Source organism: Lontra canadensis, unplaced genomic scaffold (genome assembly GCF_010015895.1).
Source record: "Lontra canadensis isolate GAN:19392208 unplaced genomic scaffold, GSC_riverotter_1.0 scaffold35, whole genome shotgun sequence".
Taxonomy (NCBI): domain Eukaryota; kingdom Metazoa; phylum Chordata; class Mammalia; order Carnivora; family Mustelidae; genus Lontra; species Lontra canadensis.
The window spans coordinates 6945526-6972425 of NW_022631029.1; the positions used below are offsets into that span (position 1 = coordinate 6945526).

Sequence of the window (26900 nt, forward strand, 5' to 3'; positions counted from 1 at the left end):
CCTATGGGGGGGGATGAGCAGGAACCAAACAGGCCTGTCCAGAATCAACCAAGTCAGCCCCAGCTGACTTGAGACTGCTCCTTTGAGACCCCCATTTCCACACGGCTAGATGAGGGGGCAACCAGTGACGATCCATCACTCCCTGTCCCTCAAATTCAAACATGATAAACTCAGAAAGTTTTACCTTCAAAATCCACCACGCTGCCTCCTGAGAACCACATTCGGTATCGTCATCTGTATGCACCCATGCCCCTCTCCTAACGCCCAGGACTTCCAGTCCCTCTCTTCACCCTTGGGTGGCCCAGCCAACACTGATTTGATACTCCCTGACTCATACAATGACTATTTTTAGAAAATCAAAAGCTATTCAAGAGTATCAGAGTAACAGAAGACACTCAGCATACACTCTTCTCCCCTATCCCGCAGAGCCCCCCCGCACTGCCCCCCCCCCCCCACTCTAGGACACCTACACTACCACATTCCAACAATGACCTGGGGGTGGCCCAATGGAAGCTGCCTGAAGTGCTTTCCTGACTGGGACTCCTGTACCAGCCAGCGTCACAGGGAACCGGGGTGGGCAAGAGCAGGGTCACCCCCCCCACACACACACATTGATCTCAGTGGCCTTCGAGGTAGTTCTGGGAGGTTTAGCTTATGTCCTGTAGTCAAGTCTGAGTCCAGTGCCCACTCCTACTGGTACCTCAGTCCTTGGCTTTAAATAGCAGCAGCCCCAGTACCACAGTGCCTCCTGGGGGTGACAGAGCTCCTAGGTCTGTCCCTCGACACAAGTTTGCTTCTTCTCTCCCATCTTTTTTTTTTTCTTTTTTAAAGCAGAGGTAGTCCCTGGGATGATAAAACCCTACCCAGAATGGCAGTATTATGACTTAAAGAAGCAGTTAAATAAAAGTCTCCAGGAATTAAAAAAAAAATATTAAAGTGATTGATGAAGTTGAATAAATTAAAGATACGGGTTATCCCACTGAGACGGTTCCCTTCCCAGGCTGTCTTTGGTATCTGGCCAGCAGCATTTCTGCTTCCGTGACTTCTCTCTCACTCTCCGACGCCTCCCCTCCGGAGAGGACAGTGGACCGTAAGGCCCCAGGTGGTCTGTCCAATGGCCGGGGGTGGTCGGGGCGTGAGAAGTCAGAACTTCCTGACTCGGTGCTCGGAACGATGCTGTGGCCAGTGACAGCCTTGGCAGCCAGTCCCGAGGCAGGAGGAAAACGTCTTACAGGGACAGAAGAGGCTCCCAGCCCGGGAGCGCAGAGGCAGGGGTAAGGCGAACCAGCCCCGGTCCTCTCTCTGCACGTTGCGCACACGGCTGGCCCCTTCGCTCACGTTTCTCTGCAGCGAAGAGGGAAGGGGGAAGGCACGGAGGGAAGCTCAGGCTGCTGTAGTCTGGCGTGGCCACCCTCACAGCTTCTTCAGACGGCTGTACATCTCCCTTTTGCTCTTCTCCCCTGCCCAGGTCCGGCTCTTGGTGCGGAACTTCTTCAGGTCTTCTTTGAAGTCCTCGTGGTGCATGGGGCGGTAGCCGGGGGGCTCACAGTGAGACTGCAGATGGGAGAGGACGAGATGAGGGGCCCCCGCCTCATGGCTCCCCCCACGTGCAAGGCTGGGAGCAGCGCCCACTGGACAGCACGTTCCAGGGCCCTTCTCCGTGCAGGGCAGATCCCCAGATGAGACACAGCCATGCCCACCAGACAGATCGGACCGTTCAAGCTGGGTGAGGGGGCACTACGCCCTCCATAGACTCCCCCTTACCTGGCATTTCAGGAAGAACTCCTTGTACCCACCCTTCAGGACATACAGCTCAGGGTAGTGGAGTTTGGGATACTCGTTACCAAGCCGATCTCTCTCTCTCACGTATCGGCACCTACGAAGAAGGCAGGCCAAAGCGAGGTGAGCCCTTGTGACGCAGAGAACATGACACAACGCAGCAAGCGCGGCGGGGCGGTGCAAACACTCCTCACACAGCTTCCCAGTCTCCCGGTCATTCATGGAAACATGTTGAGCTGTGCGTTCCTGGCCACACGTGATCTTTAGGAAGAGTTCCCAGGTGGTGGGAGGGAGACAGTCTCTCCCCAATGGTCCTTCCTCTGAGTTAAACAGCCCTACCATCCGGCCCCTGCCCAGCGTCCTCCCTGCCCCCACCAGAGTGACATGCAGCTGCCCACATGGAGTGACAGCTTCTGAGCCAGCTCCCCACTGCAGTCTCCGCTCCTGGCACATCCACGACCCGGGGTCCCTCCCTTACTTCCTGTGTAAGCCGGCTGCCTTCTTCCTGTGGCTTTTAAAGAGGCTGAGCTGTCTCCTGCCTCAGGGCGCCTCCTTCCACCCTCTGCTTGGACTGAATTCTGAAGATCTTACTAACAGCCCTCACCCGGCCTTGGCTCCTAAGCTCCCGATCCCTGATACCAAAGCCGAAGTCCTCCCAGGGGCCCACAACGTGGCACCCCACCCCCGCCACTCTCCCCATCTCCCCACTCCAGCCACTCCTGCCACCTTGCTGCTCCTCCAACGTGCTGGGGGCACCCACCTCTCATCTTATTTGTCTCCAAAGCACCTTCTAACACACTGAGTAGCTGACTTATTTTTTTGTTTGTCTTTTCTGCCCACCCAGAAATGCAAGCTCCGTGAAGACCAAGATTTTTTGCTCTCCTACGTTTTGCTGTTCCCTGCAGTGCCCAGAACACCTTCTAGCAGGCGAGAGGCAACAGGACCTGTAGAGTGAATGAGTAATCCCACTCGTGAAGGAACAGGAGTCCTCGCTGAAACCCTGCCTCTTCCTATGAACAGTTCTGTGCCAAGTTCAGGGCAAGTCCCTGTCCTTGGGAGGGAGGTGGGGAGACAAGTTGCTGCTGCAGGTGCATGTGGTCCAGTGAGGCAAAACAGCGGCGCTGTGGACGTCAGGTGAAGCACATACAGGCAAAGCTCCCCCCCTTTTTTTTTTACGTAGGGGCATCTGGGCAGCTCAGTTAGTTAAGCATCTCCCTTCGACTCAGGTCATGATCTCAGGGTTCTGGGATCAAGCTCTGTGTGGGGCTCCCTGCTCAGCGGGGAATTTGCTTCTCCCTCCGCCTCCTCCCCACTCCTGCACATGCTCTCTCTCTCAAATAAATAAATTAAAAACAATTTTTTTAAAAGAGATTTGAGTGTGTGTGTGGTGTTGGGGGCGGGGTGGTGGCAGAGGGAGGGAGGTAATCTCAAGCAGACTCCCTGCTGAGCACAGAGCCCAAAGCTGGGGACCATGACTTGAGCCAAAATGAAGAGTTGGGACTTTTAACGGACTGCGCCCCCCAGCTGTCCCCATGTGGCCTGACTTTTGAACTGATTCAAAATGAAAAGGCTATGCAAGAATCTAGGCCTGCGGGCCTATGAAAAGTTTACCTTGGCCCACCCTGGTCAAAGCTGCACCCCGCCCTGCCCCAGCCCCCACCCCCCTCTCCAGCTGTCCCCCTGTTCTCCCAGCACAGACCACACTAGCATCTGAGACAGGGCCAGGCTGGAGAAGGCCCAAAGCCCTTGGCAACAAAAACTGCTAGGTCAAACCTATAAAAAGCCACACTCAAGGAAGCTGTTCATCAAATCAAATGACGGTTTAATAGATAAGAATTTGGGAAAACATCTGCTACACATGAATTTGAACTTTCACAAAGCCAACATTTGCATGCATGCAGGCAAGGGTATGGAAATGACTCAGGAGGTGTGATAGGGTGCTCAGTGTGCTGACGTCTGCCCCGAGTGCGAGCCATCCCCGGCCACATCCCCCCAGTTACCGCGGGCCCGCGCCCCAGAGCCCAGCTGCACGCAACACTCACATGCGAGGACCTCGCTCAGAAGAGAACTCGCAGTGGAACACGACAATGACGCGCTTGCCATCAGTAGGTACAATGGGCTTCTTGAGTAAGAAGTCCTCAACCTCCTCCTCCATGTGCAAGTTCACCGCACCCTGTGGAGGCACCAGAGACTCTTGGCACCCGTACGCATCACACTTGCCAATAAGGATTCTGGGAGAGTCATCTTTAATTGGTACCTCATCATATTCTGTTACGACTACGGTGGACATGACTGGTATTTACGAACTCGGGACTTTCGAAAGCCACTGAGACAGTGGCAAACACCCACGTACTGAATGTATCCCTTTACTATATATTTCAACACTATTTTATTGGTTAAAAGATTAAGCTGGCACAACCAGTCACTTTCTTCCTGGGAAACAGTGTCACAACACCCACCCGCCACCCTGCGGCTTAATTCCATTACAGACTTAGAGGCATCTAAGCCTGGCATAGACGGAGATACGTCCCCAGAGACTGGCTTCTGGTCAGGAGCCTTGGCATGCTCAGGCCTGGCTTAGCAATCAGTGGGTACCACCTAGAAACGCCCTGGATGGTGCCGGTGTGAGGCCTAGGACAGCGAGCATCTGCAGCAGTGCGGTGAGCAGTGCAGGCCAGGCAACGTTCTTCACTGCCCCAGGAATCGAGGCCTCTTTTCAAAAATTCTCATAACCAGCATGTGAGCTAATAAACAGCCAGGTGTCACACCCTCCCCCTTTATTTTACTTTTTATTTTTTAAGTAGGCTCCATGCCCAGTGTGGAGCCCTATTTAGGGCTTGTACTCACAACCCTAGGATCAAGACCTGAGCTGGGATCAAGAGTTAGAGGACGCTTAACCAACTAAGCCACCCACACACCCTGACCATCCTGCCACCTTTTAAAAAATCACATCCGTGGGGCGCCTGGGTGGCTCAGTCTTAAGTATCTGCCTTTAGCTCAGGTCATGATCCCAAGGTCCTGGGACTGAGGTGGGCACCTGGCTCCCTGCTCAGCGGAGAGTCTATTGCTCTCTCTCACTCTTGTTGTCTCTCAAATAAATAAATAAAATCTTAAAAAAAAAAAAAAATTAAAAATAAATAAATAAAATCACAGATCCTGTCAGGGCTCCTTCTATGCCTCCCACAACAGCAGGGCTCACCAGCAAGTCTCAGGAACATACCTTGATGTGGCCTCCTTCATATTCATATGGGTACCGGCAGTCAATGATGACAAATTCTTTAATGAGGTTGGCAAACTTGCCGTTTAAAACAGATGCCATCTGTGGACAGAAAGCCCAGGAGAATCAACTTGGGCTGCCAGGAATAGCTAGAATCAAATACCCCATGGGTGGCAGGATCCAAAAAGACGACTTACAATTTCTGGAGAGATGTATTTTAAATCCTGATGCTTCCCAGCAACTGTATGAAAGAGATAACCCTTGGGGGAAAAAAAAAAAGATACTTAGTAAATCTCAAAAGGCCTATAAATGCAACATTTACACTGCTAGCCTGCCTGGCAAGAGGCAGCTTTATACACAAACCTTAATAGTACAGGCAGGTTACTTATCTAGGCACTTTGTCAACATCCTGACATCGCATGTTTGCTCATACCTAAAAGGCTATTATCCTCATTCTCATGTGTAAAGCTGGGCACCCTATCTGAGGTTAGCTAGCTAGTAAGCCAGAAAACATACAGAAAACTCAGGTAATTTCCTTCCCCCTCCTTGTCAGGAAGCTTCATCTCAGTAGCCAAATTGGCAGGAACATGGTGCTGGGCATTGGAGATGGGAAAAATGAGACCTGGCCTGGCCTTGAGGGGAAAGACAGACACATCGACAAATACTCATTAGGGCAATTCGCTGAATCAAGAGCTCACCCGTCCCCATGGCCATTTGTAAGGTCATTATGACAAATATAACCAACAGCTTCAATTCGAATGGAAGGTTCCATCAACGAGGACACACCCAGTATCTGCTTGCTCTTCCCTTCAGACAGAATTGTCTCCTATTTTTAATCCCCTTACAGGTCTCTATTCCTTCAAAACCTACCTGGCTGAAATGTGAAATATGGCCCAGACCCGTACCTTCCCCAATCTTCTAGCTGGGACAACCCGTCTTCATTTTTCCCAGTCTGCTTATACTGCACTGACCTTCATTTCCATCTACTGTGCAGTCCATGGTCCATGGCACAGCAAGTCTTACCACATGAGAAGTGTTTTTGAGGAAAGGGACTGGGTCTCATACTGGAATCTTTGCTTAATACGTAACAGTAAATGCTTTAACAAATGCTAGCTAAACTAATGAATAAGAAATTGATCTGGTAGCCTTCATGTCCTTGTGGCTGAACCAGCCGCTACCTTCTCTGTCCCACCCTCCTATTTCACCACAGCCCAAAGGCCGCCAAGTCCTCCACTCAGCAAATCCGGATGTATCAGACTTCAGATCTTCCTCCACACTTCCCTGAGGGCCTACTCCCTCAAAGACTTTGCTTCTCTGGACAATAGAGAAATTTGTCAATTTAGGATTTTCTAAGATAACCTTTTGATACAGTCATATTGTGAGGCTACGGGTTTTTTCTTGCTTCTTTGTACTTTACTGCACTACTATTTTTATAATCAGAAACACAGTTCCCAAGGAGCCTGGCCTTTGGGTTGGAGTTGAGGTGGCTGGTTGGTGGCTTCCTACTTTGTCTGATCAGTACCAGTAAGGTTGACAGTGGCAGAGAAAGATACATCAGATCATGAGACTGTTTCCTTACCTTTAAAAACTTCAAACTGTGTCCCCTTGGGGGCATTGCAAGAGCCACTCCAGGGAGGGAGAAAGGCTGAGGGAGGTTCTAGGAAACACCCCAAAGTCCAAATCACATAGCCAGAACTCCTTGCGTCTGTTTAGAATTACCTTGGAGAATGGGGTGCCTGGGTGGCTCAGTGGGTTAAAGCCTCTGACTTTGGCTCAGGTCATGATCCCAGGGTCCTGAGATCAAGCCCCACATCGGGCTCTCTGTTCAGCAGGGAGCCTACTTCCTCCTCTCTCTCTCTCTGCCTGCCTCTCTGCCTACTTGCGATCTCTGTCTGTCATATAAATAAATAAAATCTTAAAAAAAAAAAAGAATTACCTTGGAGAAGTCTCCTATAAGGTCCCTTGGGTCATTATCCAAAATGTTCTCAATGGTGCCCTTTGGGGAAGATGCCAAGGATAAAGACTGATGTAGAATCTGTAACAAATCAAAGGTGGAAAATGAGGCCAGGGTTCCGAATAGGACTTTTGAAAACATTCACCTAGAACATGTCACCAGGAGATGACATGTAAATGTCTGTATTTAGCAAATAAAATATTTTCCTTATTTGATTGAATCTGGAATGAAAAAGACAATGTGGGTCACTGACTAGGTCTATTATTTCAGTGTCTAACTCAAATGTTCTGAAACTAAGTTTTTTTCTTCCCTTTTTAAATTTTTAAAAATTTTTAGAAGATTTATTTGAGAGAGAGAGAGAGAGCGTGTGTGCACAAGTAGGAGAAACAGCAGGCAGAGGGAGAGGGAGAAGCAGGTTTCCCACTGAGCAGAGCCCGATGTGGGGCTTGATCCCAGAATCCTGGGATCATGATCTGGGTTCAAGCCCCATGTAGAGTGTAGAGATTACTTAAAAATAAAATCTTAAAAAAAAAAAGAAAAGAAAGCAGGGCTTTTTGAAGAAGCAATTGACTCCAGGTTGGGACAAGAAATGTACAAGATAAACCTGGAATGCCTTCTGATAGTAGCAAGGAAGTTACCAGACTAGTCAGGCAACTAGTCAACCCCAAAAGGGCTAGTCATAGGGAGGTAAGGATTTCTTAAGCAGGACACAAAAAGCACTGAACAGAGATAAGACTGATGAACTGAAATACATTTAAAAATCAAGAAATTCTGTTCATCAAAAGAACAGTATTAAGAGAAACGGCAAGCCAGAGTGGGAAGATATATAATCTGTCAATACTACACAGCAATAAAAAAAAGGCGAGGGGTAGGGGAGGACCCAACCACGGAAATGATATACAACAAATGATTCTCACAAAAATAATGCTGAACAAGAGAATCCAGACATAAATGAATATATACAGTAGGACCCCAAGGATACAAGATTCAAACATGGGCAAAACTTGGCCACATTGGCAGAGCTCAGATCCGTGTTACTGAGGGGAAGCACAGGAGGGGCTCTGAGGGGCTGCCGGGGCTCCTTCTTGGGTCACAGTTGGGTGTTTATGGGGGATGTTCACTTCAAAGAGATCCAGCATTCATTCTGTCTTTCCCAAGGGTGACCAAAGAGTTTGATGCGCAGAAGTTTCTCTTTGTGGGAACATTCTACCAATAAAGGACGAGTGATGGAACTGCAGGATCAGTTTCTGAAACCTTTGTTAAATGAAACCTAGGCAATATTCATCAATGACTGCCCAGTGGCGGGCTGTGTGATCCAAGTAAACGAATCACCCAGGAAATAGTCATGCCAAAGAAATGGAACCGCAATCTGATTAAGCCTTCCCGGAGTTTAGGTGTACGGGTCATCCAGAGGATAGAAGACAAAGTCAGAATATCCCATAGGACTGGGAACTTCTACAGGACAACTGGTCTGAGTTCTTCAACCGATAAATCTCAAGAAAGAAACAAAAAGATGGAGCCCAGGGGCCCAAATAATAAGAGACCTAGTGACTAACTGCAAGGCACAGACCTTATTTTAACCTAGATTGGAACAAATAAACTGGAAACGCATTTAGGGCACAATTATAAATTACACCGGGGCATCTGGGTGGCTTCGTTGGTTAAGCATCTGACCTGATTTCAGCTCAGATCAAAATCTCAGGATCATGAGACCCAGCCCCAGCCCCTGCTTTCCCTTCTCTCTCTGCCTGCCTCTCTGCCTATTGTGATCTCGCTCTCTCTGTTAAATAAATAAATAAAATCTTTAAAAAAAATTAAACTTTTATTAGGCCATGATAGGTCTGAATTAAAAGAAAACAATGGAACCAGAACACTTAGAAAATACTGAAAAACACTACACCGTTGTGAAACAAACTTAAAATAGTGGGTAATTTGTAGATCCAAGTAGACCAGAAGACAGTGATGTAGCAAACTCAAAGTAGTAAGAAACCATAAGGAAAGTCTATTCTCCCTAACCAAAGAACTAAGAAAAGGGCCGCCTATCAAGGCAGAAAACTAAGACAATACCACCACTGTAGGCAACGCCAAGGGAAAACTGATGGCCCAACACCAGGCCCGGTCAGAAGCAGGGAGCTAACTTGTTCAGCCCTTGCCCAACTGTAATGAAATGCCCAGTCTCCATTCCACTGGAACGGTATCAGCAGAGCCCCTGTGGGGACCCTGAACCCCCACTCCTGCCCAATAATAATGAGGCTTACCCCCATCCAGTGTGTCAAGCGAGGCTGTGTTGGGGGAACCTGAACTTCCACCCCTATCATCCCCGCAGTTATCACAGGCCTAAAATAGAACATTTACATAGACCCGAGTCTTATGATACCCCAAATACACAGGATACAATATAAAGATCACTTGCCATAGCAAGAATCAGGAAGATCTCAACTTGAATAAGAAAAGACAATCAACCAAACCCACCACCACAACTTGGACGCTGGAATTATCTGGCGAGGATTTTAAAGCAGCCATCCTAAAATGCTTCAAGAGCCAACTGGGAACATGCTTGAAACACATGGAAAACAGTAAGTCTTGGCAAAGAAAAAGAACCAAATGGAAATTTCAGAATTGAAAAATACAGTATCATGCTCCTTGAACGAAGAGGCACCTGCCAGACCAACCTCCTGGGGCTTCTCTGGACTGGCTGCCTCCTCGGGACCGGCCCCAGTCATGCTCTTTCTCCGCTTTGTATTTGCGGGCAGGTGCTCCTCTTGAGATCGGTCTGGTCTTTTTAACACTGACCGGGTGACGAAGCTACACGGGGACGAAGAGTCAAACAGCTTGCATCGATTCCCCTACAGAGGAAACAAAAGAGACCCATCTTCCATTAAAACCTGCTCACTTGAGGGGCAGCTGGGTGGCTCTGTTGGTTAGGCAGCCAACTCTGGGTTTCAGCTCAGGTCATGGTCTCAGGGTCCTGGAATCAACTAGAGTCAGGCTCCGCATGGACCCTGAGCACGGAGACTCCTGAGCACGGAGTCTGCTTCAGGATTCTCTCCCCCTCTGCCTCTCCCTTCCCGGTTGCTAGAGCTCTCCCTAAAATAAATAAATCTTAAAACCCAAACCAAACAAAAACCCCTGTTCATTTGGGACAGTAAAGAGGATGGGTGAAGGGCTTGCTGGGAGGAAACACACTGTCCCTTTCTCTAGTCCCAGTGACTGTTGGAGGCCTGGGCACATAGTAGCCACTGAGTACCTGATGCCTACCGAACACGTATACAGCTGACAGGATACGGAGATGAGAAGACAATCAGCTCTCCAAAGCTGTCTACACAGAGTCCCCAAGGTCAAATCACTGTTACCTTCCAGCTGGGAACACATTTTTGGTTTGCCTCCTCCCCACTGTTTGTTAACCTGCACCTTGCTCTCAACCGGTTTTAATACCCCACCTAAATCCAGAAAAGGTATGAAGTTGCTAGATCATGCTAGAAAACAGGGCCAATGAGGTGTTAAGATAGTGCTAAGGGTGTGCGTTTGTAAGAACAGGGGTGCACAGAGGAGCAAGTGCCTTCAAAATTGTGTTCAAAAGTCCTCTTGAGGGGTACCTGGGTGGCTCAGTGGCTTGAGCCTCTGCCTTCGGCTCAGGTCATGATCTCAAGGTCCTGGGATCGAGTCCCGCATCGGGCTCTCTGCTCAGTGGGGAGCCTGCTTCCCCCTCTCTCTCTGTCTGCCTCTCTGCCTACTTGTGATCTCTGTCAAATAAATAAATTAATTAAATCTTTAAAAAAAAAGGTATTAATTAAGGGGAAAAAAAAAAAAGTCCTCTTGACCTGGTCTTTCTAAGACTAATTTTCCAGAGTCCTGAGGCAGCCACTCTGACCAGTGGGAGGGGCAGTCTAAACTCATGTGTCTGTTCATGACTCAGTGTGCCCTGGCTTGGCTTTCCCTTCCATGCAGAATCTACTTTCATACCCCAGTAAACCACTCCTTTTCAAGTTGATACTATAATTGTGATGCGTCCTTGAAATGTTCCAGTTAATCCCTAGAAGAGTGTGCCACTCCCAAACCAACTTTCCCAGAGACCAAGACTATTCCTAAAAAATCTATTCCATATTAATGGAATGTTTTCTGAAAAGCGAGACCAGAGTTCTTTTTTATTTGTTTGTTTTTTAACCTAGAAGAGCTGAAAGCATTTTTGGGGAAGAGGGTCACTACCTTCAACAATCTCAGGGGGAACTGTGAACCACCCCAAGGGCCCAAACCACATTTCCAACACAGCCCAGCAACTCAGAGTCTGCAGTAAGTATCCTTATAAGGCAAGTCCTCACTGTGAAGGGCCCCAGAACTCTATTGGTTAAAAACCTGATTAAACAACAACAAGGGGTGCCTGGGTGGCTCAGTGGGTTAAAGTCTCTGCCTTTGGCTCAGGTCACGATCCCAGGGTCCTGGGATCAAGCCCCACATTGGGCTCTCTGCTCGGTGGGAAGCCTGCTTCCTCCTCTCTCTCTGCTTGCCTCTCTGCCTACTTGTGATCTGTCAAATAAATAAATAAATAAGTAAATCTTTAAAACAAAACAAAAAAACCACCACCAACAAAAAACTGATAGACATTTCCCAAGCTTCCTCATTCTGTACAATTTATGTACATACATAAAGACATACAATTTATGTCTTTCAAAGGGACCTAGTAAATTTAGTCAGAGCATTCGTACTGGGATAGCCCATTAGCAATGCTTATAATTTTTAAGTGATCTTAGGGGTATAGTTCATTTGTCCCATATTGATAGTTCAAGGGCCATGCTAGTTTAAAAATGTAAGGATATCAATTTATATTATACCTAAGTGCATGGGGCTCTCACTTTGTGCTGTGACAGTATCTAATTTTCACCAAGCGTCTGCAAAATAGTTGAGAATGTGTCCCTGTGCATGTATAGCCTCGCTTCTAGCTTTGTTTGAAAGTATCCCTGATGGAAACAGAAGTCTATAGGTGATATACTGAGAGAAAGTCTGTGAGTTACTGTTGTTTGGCAAGTGTTGTGCTAGATGATATGGAACATAAATACACAAGAAAGCTCAAAAAAATACATGAAAAAGATTGAAAAAAAAGGGGGGGGGGCAAATAGTCTTTAGACTAAAGCCTTCATACTTGAAAAGTCTTTTTCCAACTACCGGATGTTAAGAGCAGGCAACAAATGTGATCCTTCCCCTAATCAAGACTCCTTGTTTTACAAGCTGGGAAACATGCAGACAGATGAAATGATCTCTCAAGGTCTCCATTTGTGGGTCTAAACCCAGATCCCTAGGTCCTGTTGTTCCACTTGACCTTTGGTTGTACTCACCTAAGGTGGCATAATTGAGGGCACAGCGCTACCATCCCAAATGCTACGGAGAAGATGGGAGACAGCAAGCTCTCTACGCACCACGTACTTAAACAAAAAGACACCCAACAAAACTGAGGATTTTTTTTTTAAGAGTGTCTCTCCCACTGACAACTTTGGTGCCATTGTCAAGACTTCCCCTTTACCACTATTTACCCCTAAATACCACTTGTTCCTAATTTAGGATTCCTTCAACTATTCCCTCATCTCCCTGTAAATCAGAAAAAGTCTGGAGCACTTTGCCAAATAGTCACAACCAGCGCCCAAGTACTCTGTTTGTTAACTGACCCCTCCTCCCTTCCAGTTAAGGGTCACACTCAAATTCTAGCGTCCCTGGGGAAATCCGTCCAACCCCCTTAGACTGGCAGACGGGTGACACCCGTCACCACCTCACCCCTGCCCACCACATGTCCCCATTCTCCCCCTTCACAGGGCCATGTGCTTTTCCCCAGATGAACTCTCTTTCACACATCCTGCCCCCCAGCAAGTTCCCACACAGCCTGAGACCCTGAGCAAACGTGCCCTCCCTGTGGGATCGGCCCCCGACTTGCTCACAACACTCAGGTGGTGGCTCACAGCTTATGGCTCTTTCTACGGGCATGGACGTTCTTGCCCGTGAAGGGTCCACAAGGCCCACCCATTCGATGGGCTACACGTGACCAATACAGGGTAAGCTGCTGTCTGCTTCCCCACTGGGGGCTCCAGAGCTCCACGGCTACTGTGTGACAGAGACGTGGAAAAATAACTCATTCCTTGCTGTCGTCGTACTGCTGAAAGGGTGAAGTTTTAAAATGGGGGCTGAGTCAAACAAAGGTGTAGCTGAGGATGACAGCGGGGCAAACCCTATGTGGGACAAGATGATGACACACAAGCTATACAAGCTATAACAACAGCCTATGAAGGACACCGGCTAGAAGCGAAGTCTCAGTGTGAAAGCACAGACTGAGTTCACCCACTGATGCCTCAAACTCCTGGCTGAAGCCAAATGTTGGTGGCCGCCACAGCAAGCCGCCTGCCCCTTCTCAAACTCAGAGCACCTCTCTGAGCAGGTAAAGCAGAGGGCCAGAGGGGGCTCTGCTCTGCAGAGGTGGGACACAGAGCTTCATGGGCCACTTTCGGACCCTACACCAATGAAGAAGCCATCCAGGATGTGCCTCTATCCGTAACAGTTGTAAGCAAATGCTTGGCTGGGTCCGAGGCAAGTCTAACTTGACCTAGGCAAAAGAAACACAAATATCTGTCCTAAATATGAGCTGTGAGTGAGTCTATACAGGAGAAATGGAAAAACAGGAAATAGGAAAAACATAAAAATGATATAAAACTTCAGTTATCTACGAGTAACACTCTCAGCACCCTTATGCTCTGAAATAATCTGAAACTCCACGTGGAAAATACCTGCAGTAAAACAGAATCTTTGAGCAGAAAATGTTTGTTCCAAACGTTTGGCAGTATTTGTGCAAATGTTGAAAAACATGGAAAAAACAATCAAGCAAACCTAAGAAAGAGGAGAGCCAGCTCCCCACGTAGGTGTGCCTCTCAGCTCCTGGAAGACATCCTGGGTTTTGAGGCCAACCAAGGCCTGGGCCTGTGAACTCAGCCTCATTCAGGGCCAATCCCTAGACTACCCGGCCCAGCACCCACAGCTGAGAACACAAAGGTGCCATCCATCATGGTCACTTACGAGGGGTTCAATTTAGCAAACATTTTCCTGAGATCTTAAACTAGAAAGTAAGAGAGGTCAGAGTTGAACAGAAAAGACATTAACACACACACACACACACACACACACACACACACACAAGAGGACATTAACTTGACCAAGAAAGGTTGGGATAAACTAAAAATTATAAAATAAGAACTAGTGTGTATGTATCCCTGCCAGACTTCCTCACACACCAATAAGGAAACAAAGAAACAAAAGAAAACAAAGAAACAGGGTGCTTTACACCAGAGAACACCAGTGACCAGTCAAGGGAAAGGCCCACAGACCGAAAGACAGAATCAAATGAAACTATTTCTGATCCCTGTGGTGATGTGGGCAGAAGGATTAGTTTTCCATTTAGTCTAGTCCACTCTGTCCCAGAGGCCTAATTACTCGAGTCTCTCTCCAGACACACAGGAACAACTTACAAGGTTTGTCGTTCTTCTCATGACAAGGGGAGCTGTCCAGAGGCTCGACATGCACGATGGGGTCTCTTCATCATTCTAAAAGAGAAAAACTATTATAAAGATCCAGCAGAGCCTAACAGTTTGAAGGCGTTAGGTGTGACTCTGCCTGAGAAGTATCAGATAGGCCTGGATAGGAAGCCTCAACGTTCGCTCCTCTTTCCCATTGCCCAGTATGTTAAGGTCAGAAAAGCATCACATTTCACAATTCGGGTACCTGAACATGTAGCTAAAAGCACCCCCAACCCCAAGGATATGTGAGGAGGTAGTTTCTAGCTCTCCAGCTTTACACCAGCTCATCCTACACCTTCTTGTTCCCAGTCTCTTGTACAAAATAGACTGTCAGCTCCTTCAGGGTAAGAAGGATCCTCCCGGTGTCTTCTTTTGAACTGTCCTACTTCCACCTCAGATTTAACTAGACTAGGAGCAGAGTCTCAATAAAGAACAAAAATATCAGCCACCCAAAGCCCTGGGGAACTGCAGTTCTTTCTCACGACTTCCCCAGCGTACTCAGTGGAATGGGTAGGAACACATGCGCGCACACACACACACACACACACACACAACTCAGTGGAATGGGTAGGAACACACACACACACCCACCCACCTTCAGATTCTCTCCGTCAAGAAGGTCCATGAAGCCATCATCCTCATCAGACAAAGTGGCTGTCACAGGGGACTGAGGCATAAAAAGAGGGACGAAATTCCCGGGCTCACTGCCATCTCTTTCGTTGGAGGAAAGCTGGAAGACAGAATTCACATCTTGTAAATGACTGATCACACTGGATTCCCTTGGATGGGTCACTAGATTTTATGAGGAAAACATACTGTATTTATTAGAAGTAAAATTGTGGCAGCTACTCATCAAAAGAAAATGCAGCCCAAGATGACAAAGGATTTGATATCTACAGTCCTGAGCAGCATCAGGCCTGGAAGCCTTCAAAAAAACCTCTTCTCAGAAGCAATTCACCTTACAGTGGAGTTGGGGAGAGCCTCTAGCGAAGGGCAAGGTTTGCTTTATCAGAGGACTGTAATCCGCGAAGCGGGTTGTGATACAGCAGGATAACCGGCTGCAAGGAGGAAAGTGATACAGTCTCCGCCCACAGAACTGCCTAGAGAATGCCTATGTGACTCTAGCTCTGACGGGGTTGCGGGGAGAGGAAAGGGTGGCCTGATTCTACAAAGTCTATCCTAGTCCGTTAGACTTGGAATTTGAATGATAAGTACTGTTTTTAACTGAGGAATTACTGTGTACTGGGCACTATGATATCATCTTAAGTGTTCAGTTCCATTTAAACCTCACAACACATTGAGGGGAATTACTCCTTCTCTACTTATTTAACCAATCAGGAAATCAATGCTTGAGAGGTTACCAAGATCACATGGCTCACCCATTTGACTCCAAAGCCCAAGCTTCTCTCCCCACTACATTTTCTCCTAGGAGAGAGAACCATTCCTGGAGTAAAAATGGGGTATTTTACTAGGTGACCCTATGTTGTTCTCTGGGGGGTAACCCCCATCATAAAACTACTATATATTTAATATAGGAAATTTAGACAGATGGCTCATAAGTCTACCATCTAGAGATAAACATTACTGGGGTGCCTAGGTGGCTCAGTCAGTTAAGGGTCTCCTTTCAGCTTGGGTCACGATCCCGGGGTCCTGGGATCAAGCCCCACGTGGCTCCCTGTTCGACGGGGAGTCTGCTTCTCCCTCTCCCACTGCCCCTCTGCCCCGCTCATATTCTCTCTCTCTCAAATAAATAAGTAAAATCTTAAAAAGAGTCTAGATATAAACATTACTAATACAAACATTGCTGATAGTGAACTGTATCTTTTCCGGATACTTCCCAAAGCCAGGAAAAATGTTCAGAGAGGGATTTTTTCCCCACAGTAAGGAAGCAGTCTCAACCTAAGTCCTATAGACAATCCTTAAGACACAAATCCCTTTGTGGCTGGCCTCCTCTGCTTCAGGCACCTGCTTGCTTCACATAAGTTCTAGGTGCCTCTGAACCTCCACAAGTGCTCCCGAGCATGCCTGGGGCATACTGGCAAGTTTTCAGCCAGCAGAACCAAGGGGCAGGTAATTTTATTGTGGGGCAACACCCTTGAAGGCTCACACTAGAATACCACTATTTGTGGGGCGCCTCGGTGGCTCAGCTGGTTAAGCGTCTATCTTTGGCTCAGTTCATGATCCCAGGGTCCTGGGATCAAGTCCCACATTGGGCTCCTTGCTTAGCCGGGAGCCTGCTTCTCCCTTTGCCTGCTGCTCTCCCTGCTTGTGTGCTCTATCTCTCTGACAAATAAATAAACAAAATCTTTAAAAAAAAAATTTACAACACCAGTATTTGTGATCTAAGTTCTGGGATCCCTAGTGCACACGTGATACAGCAAATGATGGACATGTCACCTATAATTAGGGATGACCAGGTGACCACAATAAACCCCGATGTAGTGGTCTTCAAGGGCACACTAAAGAGATTTAGTTTTGGATACCCAGTACTTAAAAGAATTACTGCGTAGTTGGGAATCAGTAGATTTTGTTAAATCCTGGTCTTCTATTTATGTGTCCTTTGGCAAATCACCCAACCTCCCTGACCAGACTTTTCCCAATCCATAAAAGGGGTTAACTCCAGCTACTTCACAGGCTTATGAAGATTTAAAGACCGGAACATATATAGAAGAGCTTTGTGCATATGCTAGACAGAGTAACGATACTGGACCTGGACCTGAACCTGGACCTGACAGCACAAGCCAGACTGGAAAGCTATATTTTCACATGCCAAGTTCCCAGGAAAACCTGGAAACCAAATGTGGTCATTTCGTAGGGCCTCTCTAGCTTCAGCTGTCAGATCCCAGCAGGCAACTTTGGAAGTAGTGATACCTTTGTCTTGCAAAATAACCCTGGTGTAGGTGGCCCCCAGTACTGTCAAGTAGCCCATAGGGAGTGGGTTTACCAGAATCCCTAATAGTTCCTAATAAACCACCTTTGGAAGAAGCCAAATGCTGTCTCTGAACAAAACCACTCTGGAAGTATCTTAGCACCCAGGAAGCACTATGAAAGAGCAAGTTTTAAGACCTATAATCCCACCGTACACACATTTAGAAGAATGACCCAGGATGTCCCATTTTCCCAGAATTGACAAGGTCAATTATTTCTTGCTCAAGTTCAATATTCCAAACATACCATCTCTCACTCTGCTTCTACCTGTCTGCTCTCCAGACACAGCAAAAACACCAAAAAATGTGAGTCTAGTTTCAAATTACAAAGTCAAGGTAAAGACAACAAGAGCTACTATAGTGTTTCCGACTCCAGGTTAAAGAGGATGCTTTAATTCTGTTCCCATGAGGAACTCCCCTGTGAAGGCCAGGGCACATACCATCCGAGCTGGGGCAGAGTTCTGCCTCTGTGTGAAGAGATCTTTACTCTCCTCAAGTCCATGAGAATGCAGGCAGCCACGAGATGCCGGTCTTATTGGCTTCTTAAACTCAAAGGCTTCCTGCAAGACAGTAGAGTCAAGACATCTTCCACTGTCCATGAAAACCAGGGCCTTGGCTGTTGCTCAGGTGAGACAATCAGGGGAGCAGGCACTGCTCGCCTTTGTAACTGTCTCCAAACTAAGGGTTTACCTGTTTCTGAGCTTAACTTCAACACTGGATCTGTGTCACCAAGAATTTCACAGACTCTGTCAACAGCTAACTTCTAAGGCAGCATTTTTATCTCACCACAAAGACTATTTCTTGACAAAAACATAAATACCAGCCATGTATACAAAACACTGAGTTAATAAGCTAAATCAAATCAACAACTTCTAAGCTAAAGCAAAGTGTTTCAATATAATTGCCTGTGAATGGGAGCCAAAACTTCTCCCTCTAGATTTGTTTGAGGATTTTCTATTTCCCACCTTCTTCCTACCAAGAGGAGTTAATTATTTTCCACTTAACAGTTTTTGTACTTCATACTCAAAGCAATGGAAAATTAAGAAAACTACTGTTTTACTCAACGACACGAATGAATCGCGTATGTTGAGTGAAAGCCAGAAGTGACAGAATACATTCTGTATGATTCCATTTACTTCAAGTCTGAAAGCACTTATAAACCCCCACCTAAAAGAGCCACTTCACTTGTGGTGAGCACTCAGAGCAGTAACAGATAGTATCACAGAGTATTTATATGCCAACACAGCACTCAGAACTTTCTGTGCATTAACTCAGAGAACCATCACCGATCACCCCCATTTTACAGATGAGGAAAGCTAGGCCTTACAGGTTAAGTGATGTGCCTAAGCTCACAAGAGCTCTTTAACTACCATCTATGCTGTTTCCCTCCAGAACAAAGTTCCAAGCAGGCAACCCTGGGAAAAGACAAGTTCAGGGGAATATCAGGCATCAGAACAGCTTTCTTGCGTCCAGTAGAAGGCAATATATATCTCTCCCTCTCTATATATACACATACACAGGCCAAGGCAGTGCTCCAAGCACTTGAGGCAGGAACTCACTTCTGCATTCTCCCTCCAAACCACCCCCAAGTGGCTAAGGGAATTACTGGGAGAATTTATGGAGGCAGAAGGTTTTACATGAAGTCTGGGAGATGACAAGGAACATTAACTGTGGCATTTTAGCAGGGAATGGAAGAGGAGGAAATCGACATGGGGATATAGTGAGGATGAAGGCTGGGAAAGTTCAGCCGAGTCACTGAACTGTTTTGGGTGCTTACTCTGTGCAAGGCACCTGGCAGGTCTGAGAAAAGCCAGGCCGGGGTGTTCTTAGCCTTTTCAATGGTCCACCACAAGCTCACCCTCTAAGCTACCAGTTTAGTTACTCTGTAATTCCCAGAGACTTGTTGGCCCTGTTCTTTCAAATACTGCCAAGAAGCCTTTTCCTAAGCTTACAACTCATCCCAGGTGAGCACAAAGAGGCAGGGCCTGGGCAGACCCTTCTGGATAAAAGTATTCATGGTGTAATTACCCCTAAGAGCTACCATTTCAGCAATCCTCCCAGCTGGGAACCATTTTAAATACTTTATATATATTATCTTACTTAATTCCATAATGTCCTACAAGTTTTGCTACTTTGAAATGAAGAGGCCTAAAAAGAAGTAAGTGGGGTGCCTGGATGGCTCAGTCAGTTAAGCATCTGCCTTTGGCTTGGGTCATGATCCCAGGGTCCTGGGATCAAGCCCTGTGTTAGGCTCCTTGCTCAGCAGGGAGCCTGCTGCTCCCTCTCCCTCCTGCTCCCCCTGCTTGTGCTGTCAAATAAATAGACAAAATCTTTTTAAAAAGGTGGGGGAGGATGCCTGGGTGGCTCAGTTGGTTAAGCATCTGTCTTCAGCTCAGGTCATGATCCCGAGGTCCTGGGATCGAGCCCCATGCCCAACATCGGGCTCCCTGCTCAACAGGAAGCCTGCTTCTCCCTCTCCCACTCCCCCTGCTTGTGTCCCCTCTCTCTGTCAAATAAATAAATAAAATCTTTTTTTTTTTTTAAGATTTTATTTATTTGCCAGAGATAGAGAGAGTACACACAAGCAGGCAGAGAGGCAGGCAGAGGCAGCGAGAGAAGCAGGCTCCCTGCCGAGCAAGGAGCCCGATGTGGGACTCAATCCCAGGACCTTGGGATCATGACCTGAGCCGAAGGCAGCGGCTTAACCAACTGAGCCACCCAGGCGTCACTTTTTTTTTTTTTAAAAGATTTTAAATAAATAAAATCTTTAAAAAAAAGAGAGAGAGAGAGAAAAGTAATGGGTCAGGGCCACACAGCTAATAAGCAGGATTCAAACGCAGGTTTCTGACTACAAAGACCATGCATGGCTTCGGTGGTAAAGGTCTAGTCTCCCAGAAAGGAGCCCAGCCACTACTGTGTAAGCCACTGACACTTGTGGCTTTACCTCTATCCTAGGTTAGTATACTGATGACACTCACATTTTCCTTGTTCTCATCCTGGTCCATCAGATGAAAGACATCATGGTCAAGAGAATCAGAATGGCTCCTCTTCAGAGCTGGGCTACATCCCAAGAGCTTCTGCTGTCAAAATGGAAAAAAAAAAAAAAAAAAAGACATTAGGGTACATGACAATGCAATGAAACTCAGGTTCAAAAGAAAAACAAAAATGGCAGTGGAGGGGGTGGGGTAGCTTCTCACACACTGCAGGGGTTAACCCAGAAATGTGGCGAGGGTTCCACCTTGCCACAACATGAGATAGAAGATCCCACTACACAGCTTCCCACCTAACCACACAAGGTTGGTCTACAGCCCTCTAGCAGAGATTTAGGGTGCCAAATCAACCCCAAAACATCATCTGCAAAAAAAAAAAGAATACTTCCTGTATCTAACTGGTAGTTAGAACTGAAAGGTGAGAGGCACCTGGGTGGCTCAGTGGGTTAAAGCCTCTGCCTTCAGCTCAGGTCATGGTCTCAGGGTCCTGGGATCAAGCCCCACATCAGGATCTCTGCTCAGCAGGGAGTCTGCTTCCTCCCCTCTCTCTGCCTGCTTCTCTGACTACTTGTGATCTCTATCAAATAAATAAATAAAATCTTAAGAAAAAAAAACTGAAAAGTGAGGTTGTTTAGCTGTTTAGGTGTTTGGAGTGCTTACAAGACTAAGGAAAAGCAGGTTTTGCTGTCTAAATTAAGTTCTACCATCAAGGTCATGCTGATAGCTAAGGAGACAGATAATACGAATTAGCTTGAAATAAACAAGGGAACTTACAGGCAGGAAACTTATTCTCCTCATGGGGTTTTCAAGGCTGCAAAGAAATCATTAGATAAACTATGAAAATAAAACAAGAGAGAGGTATTCATATTAGCAGATGCAGTGTCTAGTCTATAGTCTGGGGAGGGGGCAGTCAAACATCCCCATTTTAAGCAAAATGGAAGAACAGACTTCTGAGGCTGTGTCCTGTTCTCACAAGCACCCCTAACATTACTGGGCTTCTAGGTAAAAAGAGCAAGCCCAGGTCTTCTCTTAAAATTCACATTTCTCTTAAGTCTCTGATGCCAGAGGGTGAAGTAAAGGCTTGGGCAAGACTTGAAGAGAACACCACAAATTACAGTGAAATAAAGGATGGTAAGTCCTAAAATTTGCTGACACAAACAACTCATTCTCTAAAGGCATCAGACTTATTTGCAGGATCCACAAGTCTTACTAGGGGCAGCTAAATCCAGGGCTCCCATCCAGAGCACAAAGAATTTCAATAAAACATTATTAAGAGGAGTCTTTCCTAAGTACAAACTTTTAAAACCAGTGAATACATACTTTTCTTTACTGTCCAAGGGCCCAGGAGAATCCAGACAGAAGCCTGTGGGAAATAATAAAACCTCAGGAAATAATGCACAAAACACCATTTTGGCATTAAATAAAGCAAAAATACTACTAGTACTGTTTCTTTAAGCCATCAGTCAAGACTCACGGCTTGGACTTCTGCCAGAATTACAGGGGCATCACTATTTGACTGTCAAAAACTTCATCTCTGCACAAGTCTTAACATTTCCATAGTATAACTACCAATCCCCTTGCCCTTCTTGCAAACACCATCAAACGAATAGGATATGAGAGCTGAACATAATCTTTTAAGGACTGGTTGGTTATTCAGACAGAGATTATCCAGGTAACTTTCTGTTGAGTTCTGACCATGGAAAGAATAGGTACCAGCTTTCTGGAGGAGTTTTGACTTCAAATATTTTATCTTGTCAGATCATATGTGTAATCTGGGGCTTGGAAAAATACATTTATCAGGCCTATCACAAGCCGAGTTTTCACTGCCTTTAACAAAATAACACCAAGTAAGGTGCTCATCTCATCAAAGGGAGCAAGGTGTAGGAGACACTCCTCTCAGGATGGCCCAGACCCACCAGCGTCTGCTCTAGCCTACACCTGTCCTCACGATAGCCACATAACTGCAGAAGTCAAGAGCTAGCTCTGGTATTCTCACTTGCCACGCTGCTGCAAGTAAGAGTCCTATCCCTCATTCTTAAGAAGCCTACATTTTAAGATCTTTGCTCTTGCAGTTCCCTAACCTAAAGCATCTATGTAAATACAACCATGAATTTATGAATTAGAATAAAACGCACTGGCCCGGGGCGCCTGGGTGGCTCAGTGGGTTAAATCCTCTGCCTTCAGCTCAGGTCATGATCTCAGGGTCCTGGGATCGAGCCCCACATCGGGCTCTCTGCTCAGCGGGGAGCCTGCTTCCTCCTGTCTCTCTGCCTGCCTCTCTGCCAACTTGTGATCTCTGTCAAATAAATAAATAAAATCTTAAAAAAAAAAAAAAACACAAAAAAACGCACTGGCTCGTTTCCTCCATAGCAGGCTCACTGAAACAATCATTTGACTCTGCGTTTCAACTGATATGCTTTTCTGGTCTTGGTGTTATGGTTCATTTTACCCAGATACTCAACCTCAAGATCAAGCACACACCACCTCTCCATGCATACCCTGGGGACACTTGTTTCCTCCATAAACTACTACACGGCCTTCTTTGGCCTTCTTTGTCCTGTTCTACCGGTGTTTGTCACGGAATCCCATGACTCTTGTTTACTGTCACAACTAGGCACCACACTCAGTTTCTGGGTGAAGTGCCCGTTACAAGAAATTCCAAGTCTTGATCCCCATGTAGCAAATACGTAATAAATGTTGAAGACTAAAGGAATACCTGAATCGGTTGACTCGGAGGAGCCCATTCTCTGCAGACTGCTGTTTCTCACCTCCAGTGGCTGTTCATACTCACTGAAAGCAAGAGAAAGAATTTTCTATAAATTTCTAAAACATAATGACAAGGTTATATACAGGAGACAGGCCACGAGGTTACCAAGTATCCAGGCTGCTCTCAACCACCTCCTTCTAAGGCCACACCACAGCCACATTTTGCCACCCAAAACACCCAGTTAGCACTTGAATATAAAAGATGAGAAGGGAGTGGGTAGGCATGGCCTGGGCCACACTGTAAACAAGAGGACCACCATGCTGGAGTATTTCCTGAAGTGAGAGCATGTGTTCTAGGTACCTGCTAGGATGAAAGGTGAATCAGACAAGTTCCTGCTTTTCAGAGGCTGGAAAACGTACAAGACCTGTGCTTACAGAGACAATGGGACGTCCAAAACTGAAGGGAGAGCAGCTGCACCACAAACACCGTGGGATGCGTATTTTGCCATAAGGAAAAGCCCAGGGAGCGTTTTTGGATGGAAAGCTGAATAAAAAGGCCTGGCCATAGGAAAGCGGGGTGGAGATCACGAATGTGCACGGGGTGAGGAACTGTGATGATTTTGCACATATGCCAGGAAAGAAAATGCCATGTCTCTCTGTAGAGAAGGAACAAAGCTCGCAGGAAGCTAAGATCCTTCGAGATGGTTCAGCAAAGGATGGAAGTGAGCGCCTGGAAGGGTCCGCTTTGCCCTCGTGGGGGTAGATTACAAAGAGCTTCCTGGGATTGGGACAGAAGAAAAGTACAAAGCAGTCTGAAAAGGGTGGCCAAGGTGGGGAACCCGGGCCGACCCCACCCCCTACCGGGCCAGGCTCGGGGCTGAGGGCAGCCCTGGAGGGTCCGAACGGCCTCTCCCGCCCCACGTTCCGCCTGGGGGGAGGGTGCACATGGCGGGCCCCAGCTCAGCCGGGCGGCTGACAGGTCTCGTCCCGCTCCCGGCCGGTTTCCCAGCCGGACCCCCCACCCCCACCCCGAGCGCAGGCTGGGAGTCCAGCGGCCTGCGGCACCGCTCGCCAGACCCTCCTCACCTGCCCAGCCCCTGCAGCTGGTCCATGGTGACCGTCAGGTTGGTGACAGGAGACAGGCCCCCAGAGGCTGGCGCGCTGAACAGCGCTTTCACGACCGGCTGCGGTGCGGGAGGGGTGCTGCAGGCGAAGAGCAGGCGGCGGCGGTGCGGGGGCTCCGGGCCCAGTTCCATGGCGGCGCCGGGCCTCCCGGGGCTCCCGCTCTCTCTTCCTCCGCCTCTGCCTCCGCCTCCGTCCGCCCGCCCGGCCCCGCCCCGCCGGCACCGGCCTCGGCCGCGCGCCCCGCCTCGGGCGCCCGCGGGTCAAACACAAACACGACCCCGCGGTTCAGGGACGCGGCTGCCGCGGGCAAGCGGCGCGGACGGGCGGGCGTCCAGACCCGGCAGGCGCCAGCGACATGCACGGGTGATTCCCCCGCACCCCGCGAGGCCAGCGGGCGGGCGGGCGCCGGCAACCTGAAGATTAAATCCAAACAAACGCGTCGGGTCGAGAAGAGAGAGCGGCCAGGGCCGCAAGGCAACGGCCTGGGCTCACTGTCTTCGCTTTTCTCTCTTTTTTTGCCCGAAGCCGGGGTCGCGGAGCACCAAGTGGACCTTCACCTCCCTTCCGGGCTGTCGCTGCTGAGGTGGCCTTTCGCGGTAATAGCTGATCACTAGGGACCTCCGCTGCCCCGCCCCCCTTTCCTAGTTGGCGCCAAACGGAATCCACCAATCAGCAAGCAACTTCTCCTCCTCGCTCCCGAATGGCAGCTACGCTGGGCCAATGAGAGGGGAAGAAGGAAGAGGCTCGCGTGGCTCGGCGAGGTCACCCGCTCTCCCTAAGGGGCGGGGCCTAGAGAAGGCCTGAGCAGATCCGAATGAGAGGGAGCTCAGAGGTCAATGAAAACTCCCAGCAGAACCTGCGAGACGCGGGTAGAGACGGCGAGACCTCTCTTGCCCCGTTGCATGCTGGGAAGCGTAGTTCGCACCCCCCACGGCCGTCCAGGCACCTCCCACCCGCTGTGGCCACCGCTGCATGGCCCCTTCCCGGAGGTCCACACACGGAGGGGACCTGAGCCTGGAGAGAGCCGTCCCGGCCACTGGGGGCCGGCCCGAGCCCAGCCTTGGTCTGACCTATAACCATGCGGTATTGTAGGCCCCTTTCTTCCCGGGGCCTACAGGTCCCAATTTTGTAACTGAATGACCTAAGGACTGGACTCTGCGTCTTGAACTCCAGGCTCCCAAAGCGAAGCACGTCACACTCTTGCGGTGCTGGTCACGAACTGACCACACAGACTTGAACCCTACTATACAGGCTGCTGGACTCCGCATTCCTTACTTACCTCCATTTTAAGTTCACACTGTATTTTTTCAAAATCATTTCCTTCGTTTCTAACCTTTCTTACCCTTTTGGGTGCTCCAAGATAGCAATGCCATAAATACAATAATAAACACTTATATGGTGTTTATGTGCCAGACACTGTTCCAAGTGCTTTATCTGTACTAATTCATTTAATCCTTACAACACTGTGGGGGAGGAGTTGTTCCCATTTTAGAGGTGACCGTATTTATTTTTATATCTCCTACCTCAGTGGCAGGTCCTAGAATGAATGGTTTTATAAAAGGGGCATAGGTACAGTGATCAGGCAGCAAGAGGACTTGTCTGTAGACAGCATGCTTAGAGCAGACACTATGCTAATTTGGATTGTATAGTTATTTTAGGTGTCTGCTGGAGATTATGACCATTACCTCTGCTTAGGGCCAACCATTAAATACATTCATTTAAGTATTTCTTTGAAAAGCTTTTGCTTTCAAAGATTTGTATTACACAAATAATACAAAATAATTATAGCCTTTAGAAAATACAGATAAGCACAATTTAAAACATCTGTAATTTTACCATCATCAAGGACACAACTGTCAACATTTTAAACGTTTTTTTTTTTAACATTTTAAATTTTTTGTGTGTGTGTGCATTGTAAGCATACAATCAGCATTCGTTTCTGAGTCAAATAAAGGAATTGAAAGCTCTCCCTCCTGGGGATACCTTGGGGGCTCAGTCAGTTAAGACAGTTAAGTGTCTACCTTTGGCTCAGGCCCTGATTCTGAGGTCGTGGGATCGAGTCTCGCATGGTGCTCCCTGCTCAGCAGGGAGCCTGCTTCTCCCTCGGGCTGCTGCTTCCTCTGCTTGTGCGCTCTCACTCGCGCGCGCTCTCTCTCTCTGATGAATAAATAAATAAATAGAATCTTTTAAAAAAAGAAAGTTCTCCCTCCTTGCTTGAGTAGACATTCCCCGAATGGGATCAGCCCAAGAAGACTAACATGTGGAAACACTTGCGCTAGCAAGTCCAAGTACTGGAATAAAAACGTGATGTCTGAAATGCAAAATGGCAGCAGAAGGAAAAGCATAGTTTCACCAAACCGTTTCCCCCCATTCACTTGGGCATGCTCTCTGAAATCCCAGAGGAGCACTGGGGGACGGTAAGAACCATGCACTGAGCTGGGAGGTCTGAGTTCTAATATGATTCTGCTTTGGGGCAAGTCAATTTTTTGCTCATTCATTCAGTCTCTATTAAGAGCTTACCAATTTGCTAGATCCAAACAGAGTCAGTGTTTTCCTGACCACTAGCCTGAAATGCCCTTCTTACCCCCATAGTCACTTCACTCAGCAAATATCCACCCTTTCCAGGAAAGCTCTACCCTCAAGACATCCTAACTG

At 47.7% G+C, this 26900-nt stretch overlaps 1 protein-coding gene across 4 annotated transcripts; it reads right to left on the reverse strand.

Annotated features, from left to right (window-relative positions):
• Window positions 1-1135: 1135 nt before the first annotated feature.
• CDC25A (cell division cycle 25A) lies at window positions 1136-24882 on the reverse strand. 4 transcript variants are annotated; one of them, XM_032867931.1, is made up of 15 exons: window positions 24207-24882; window positions 23131-23204; window positions 21735-21777; window positions 21189-21225; window positions 20403-20501; window positions 17865-17984; window positions 15093-15227; window positions 14450-14524; window positions 9623-9796; window positions 6933-7031; window positions 5194-5256; window positions 5000-5098; window positions 3822-3952; window positions 1765-1876; window positions 1136-1554 (listed from the first exon to the last, which is right to left on the reverse strand). In XM_032867931.1, the coding sequence occupies exons 1-15, from the start codon at window positions 24374-24376 to the stop codon at window positions 1414-1416; spliced, it is 1572 nt and encodes a 523-aa protein (XP_032723822.1). In that variant the 5' UTR covers window positions 24377-24882; the 3' UTR covers window positions 1136-1413. The 4 variants fall into 4 exon arrangements, with proteins under 4 accessions (XP_032723822.1, XP_032723821.1, XP_032723824.1 ...); XM_032867930.1 differs by having other exon boundaries at window positions 20403-20504; window positions 24207-24881; XM_032867933.1 differs by lacking the exon at window positions 17865-17984.
• Window positions 24883-26900: the final 2018 nt, after the last annotated feature.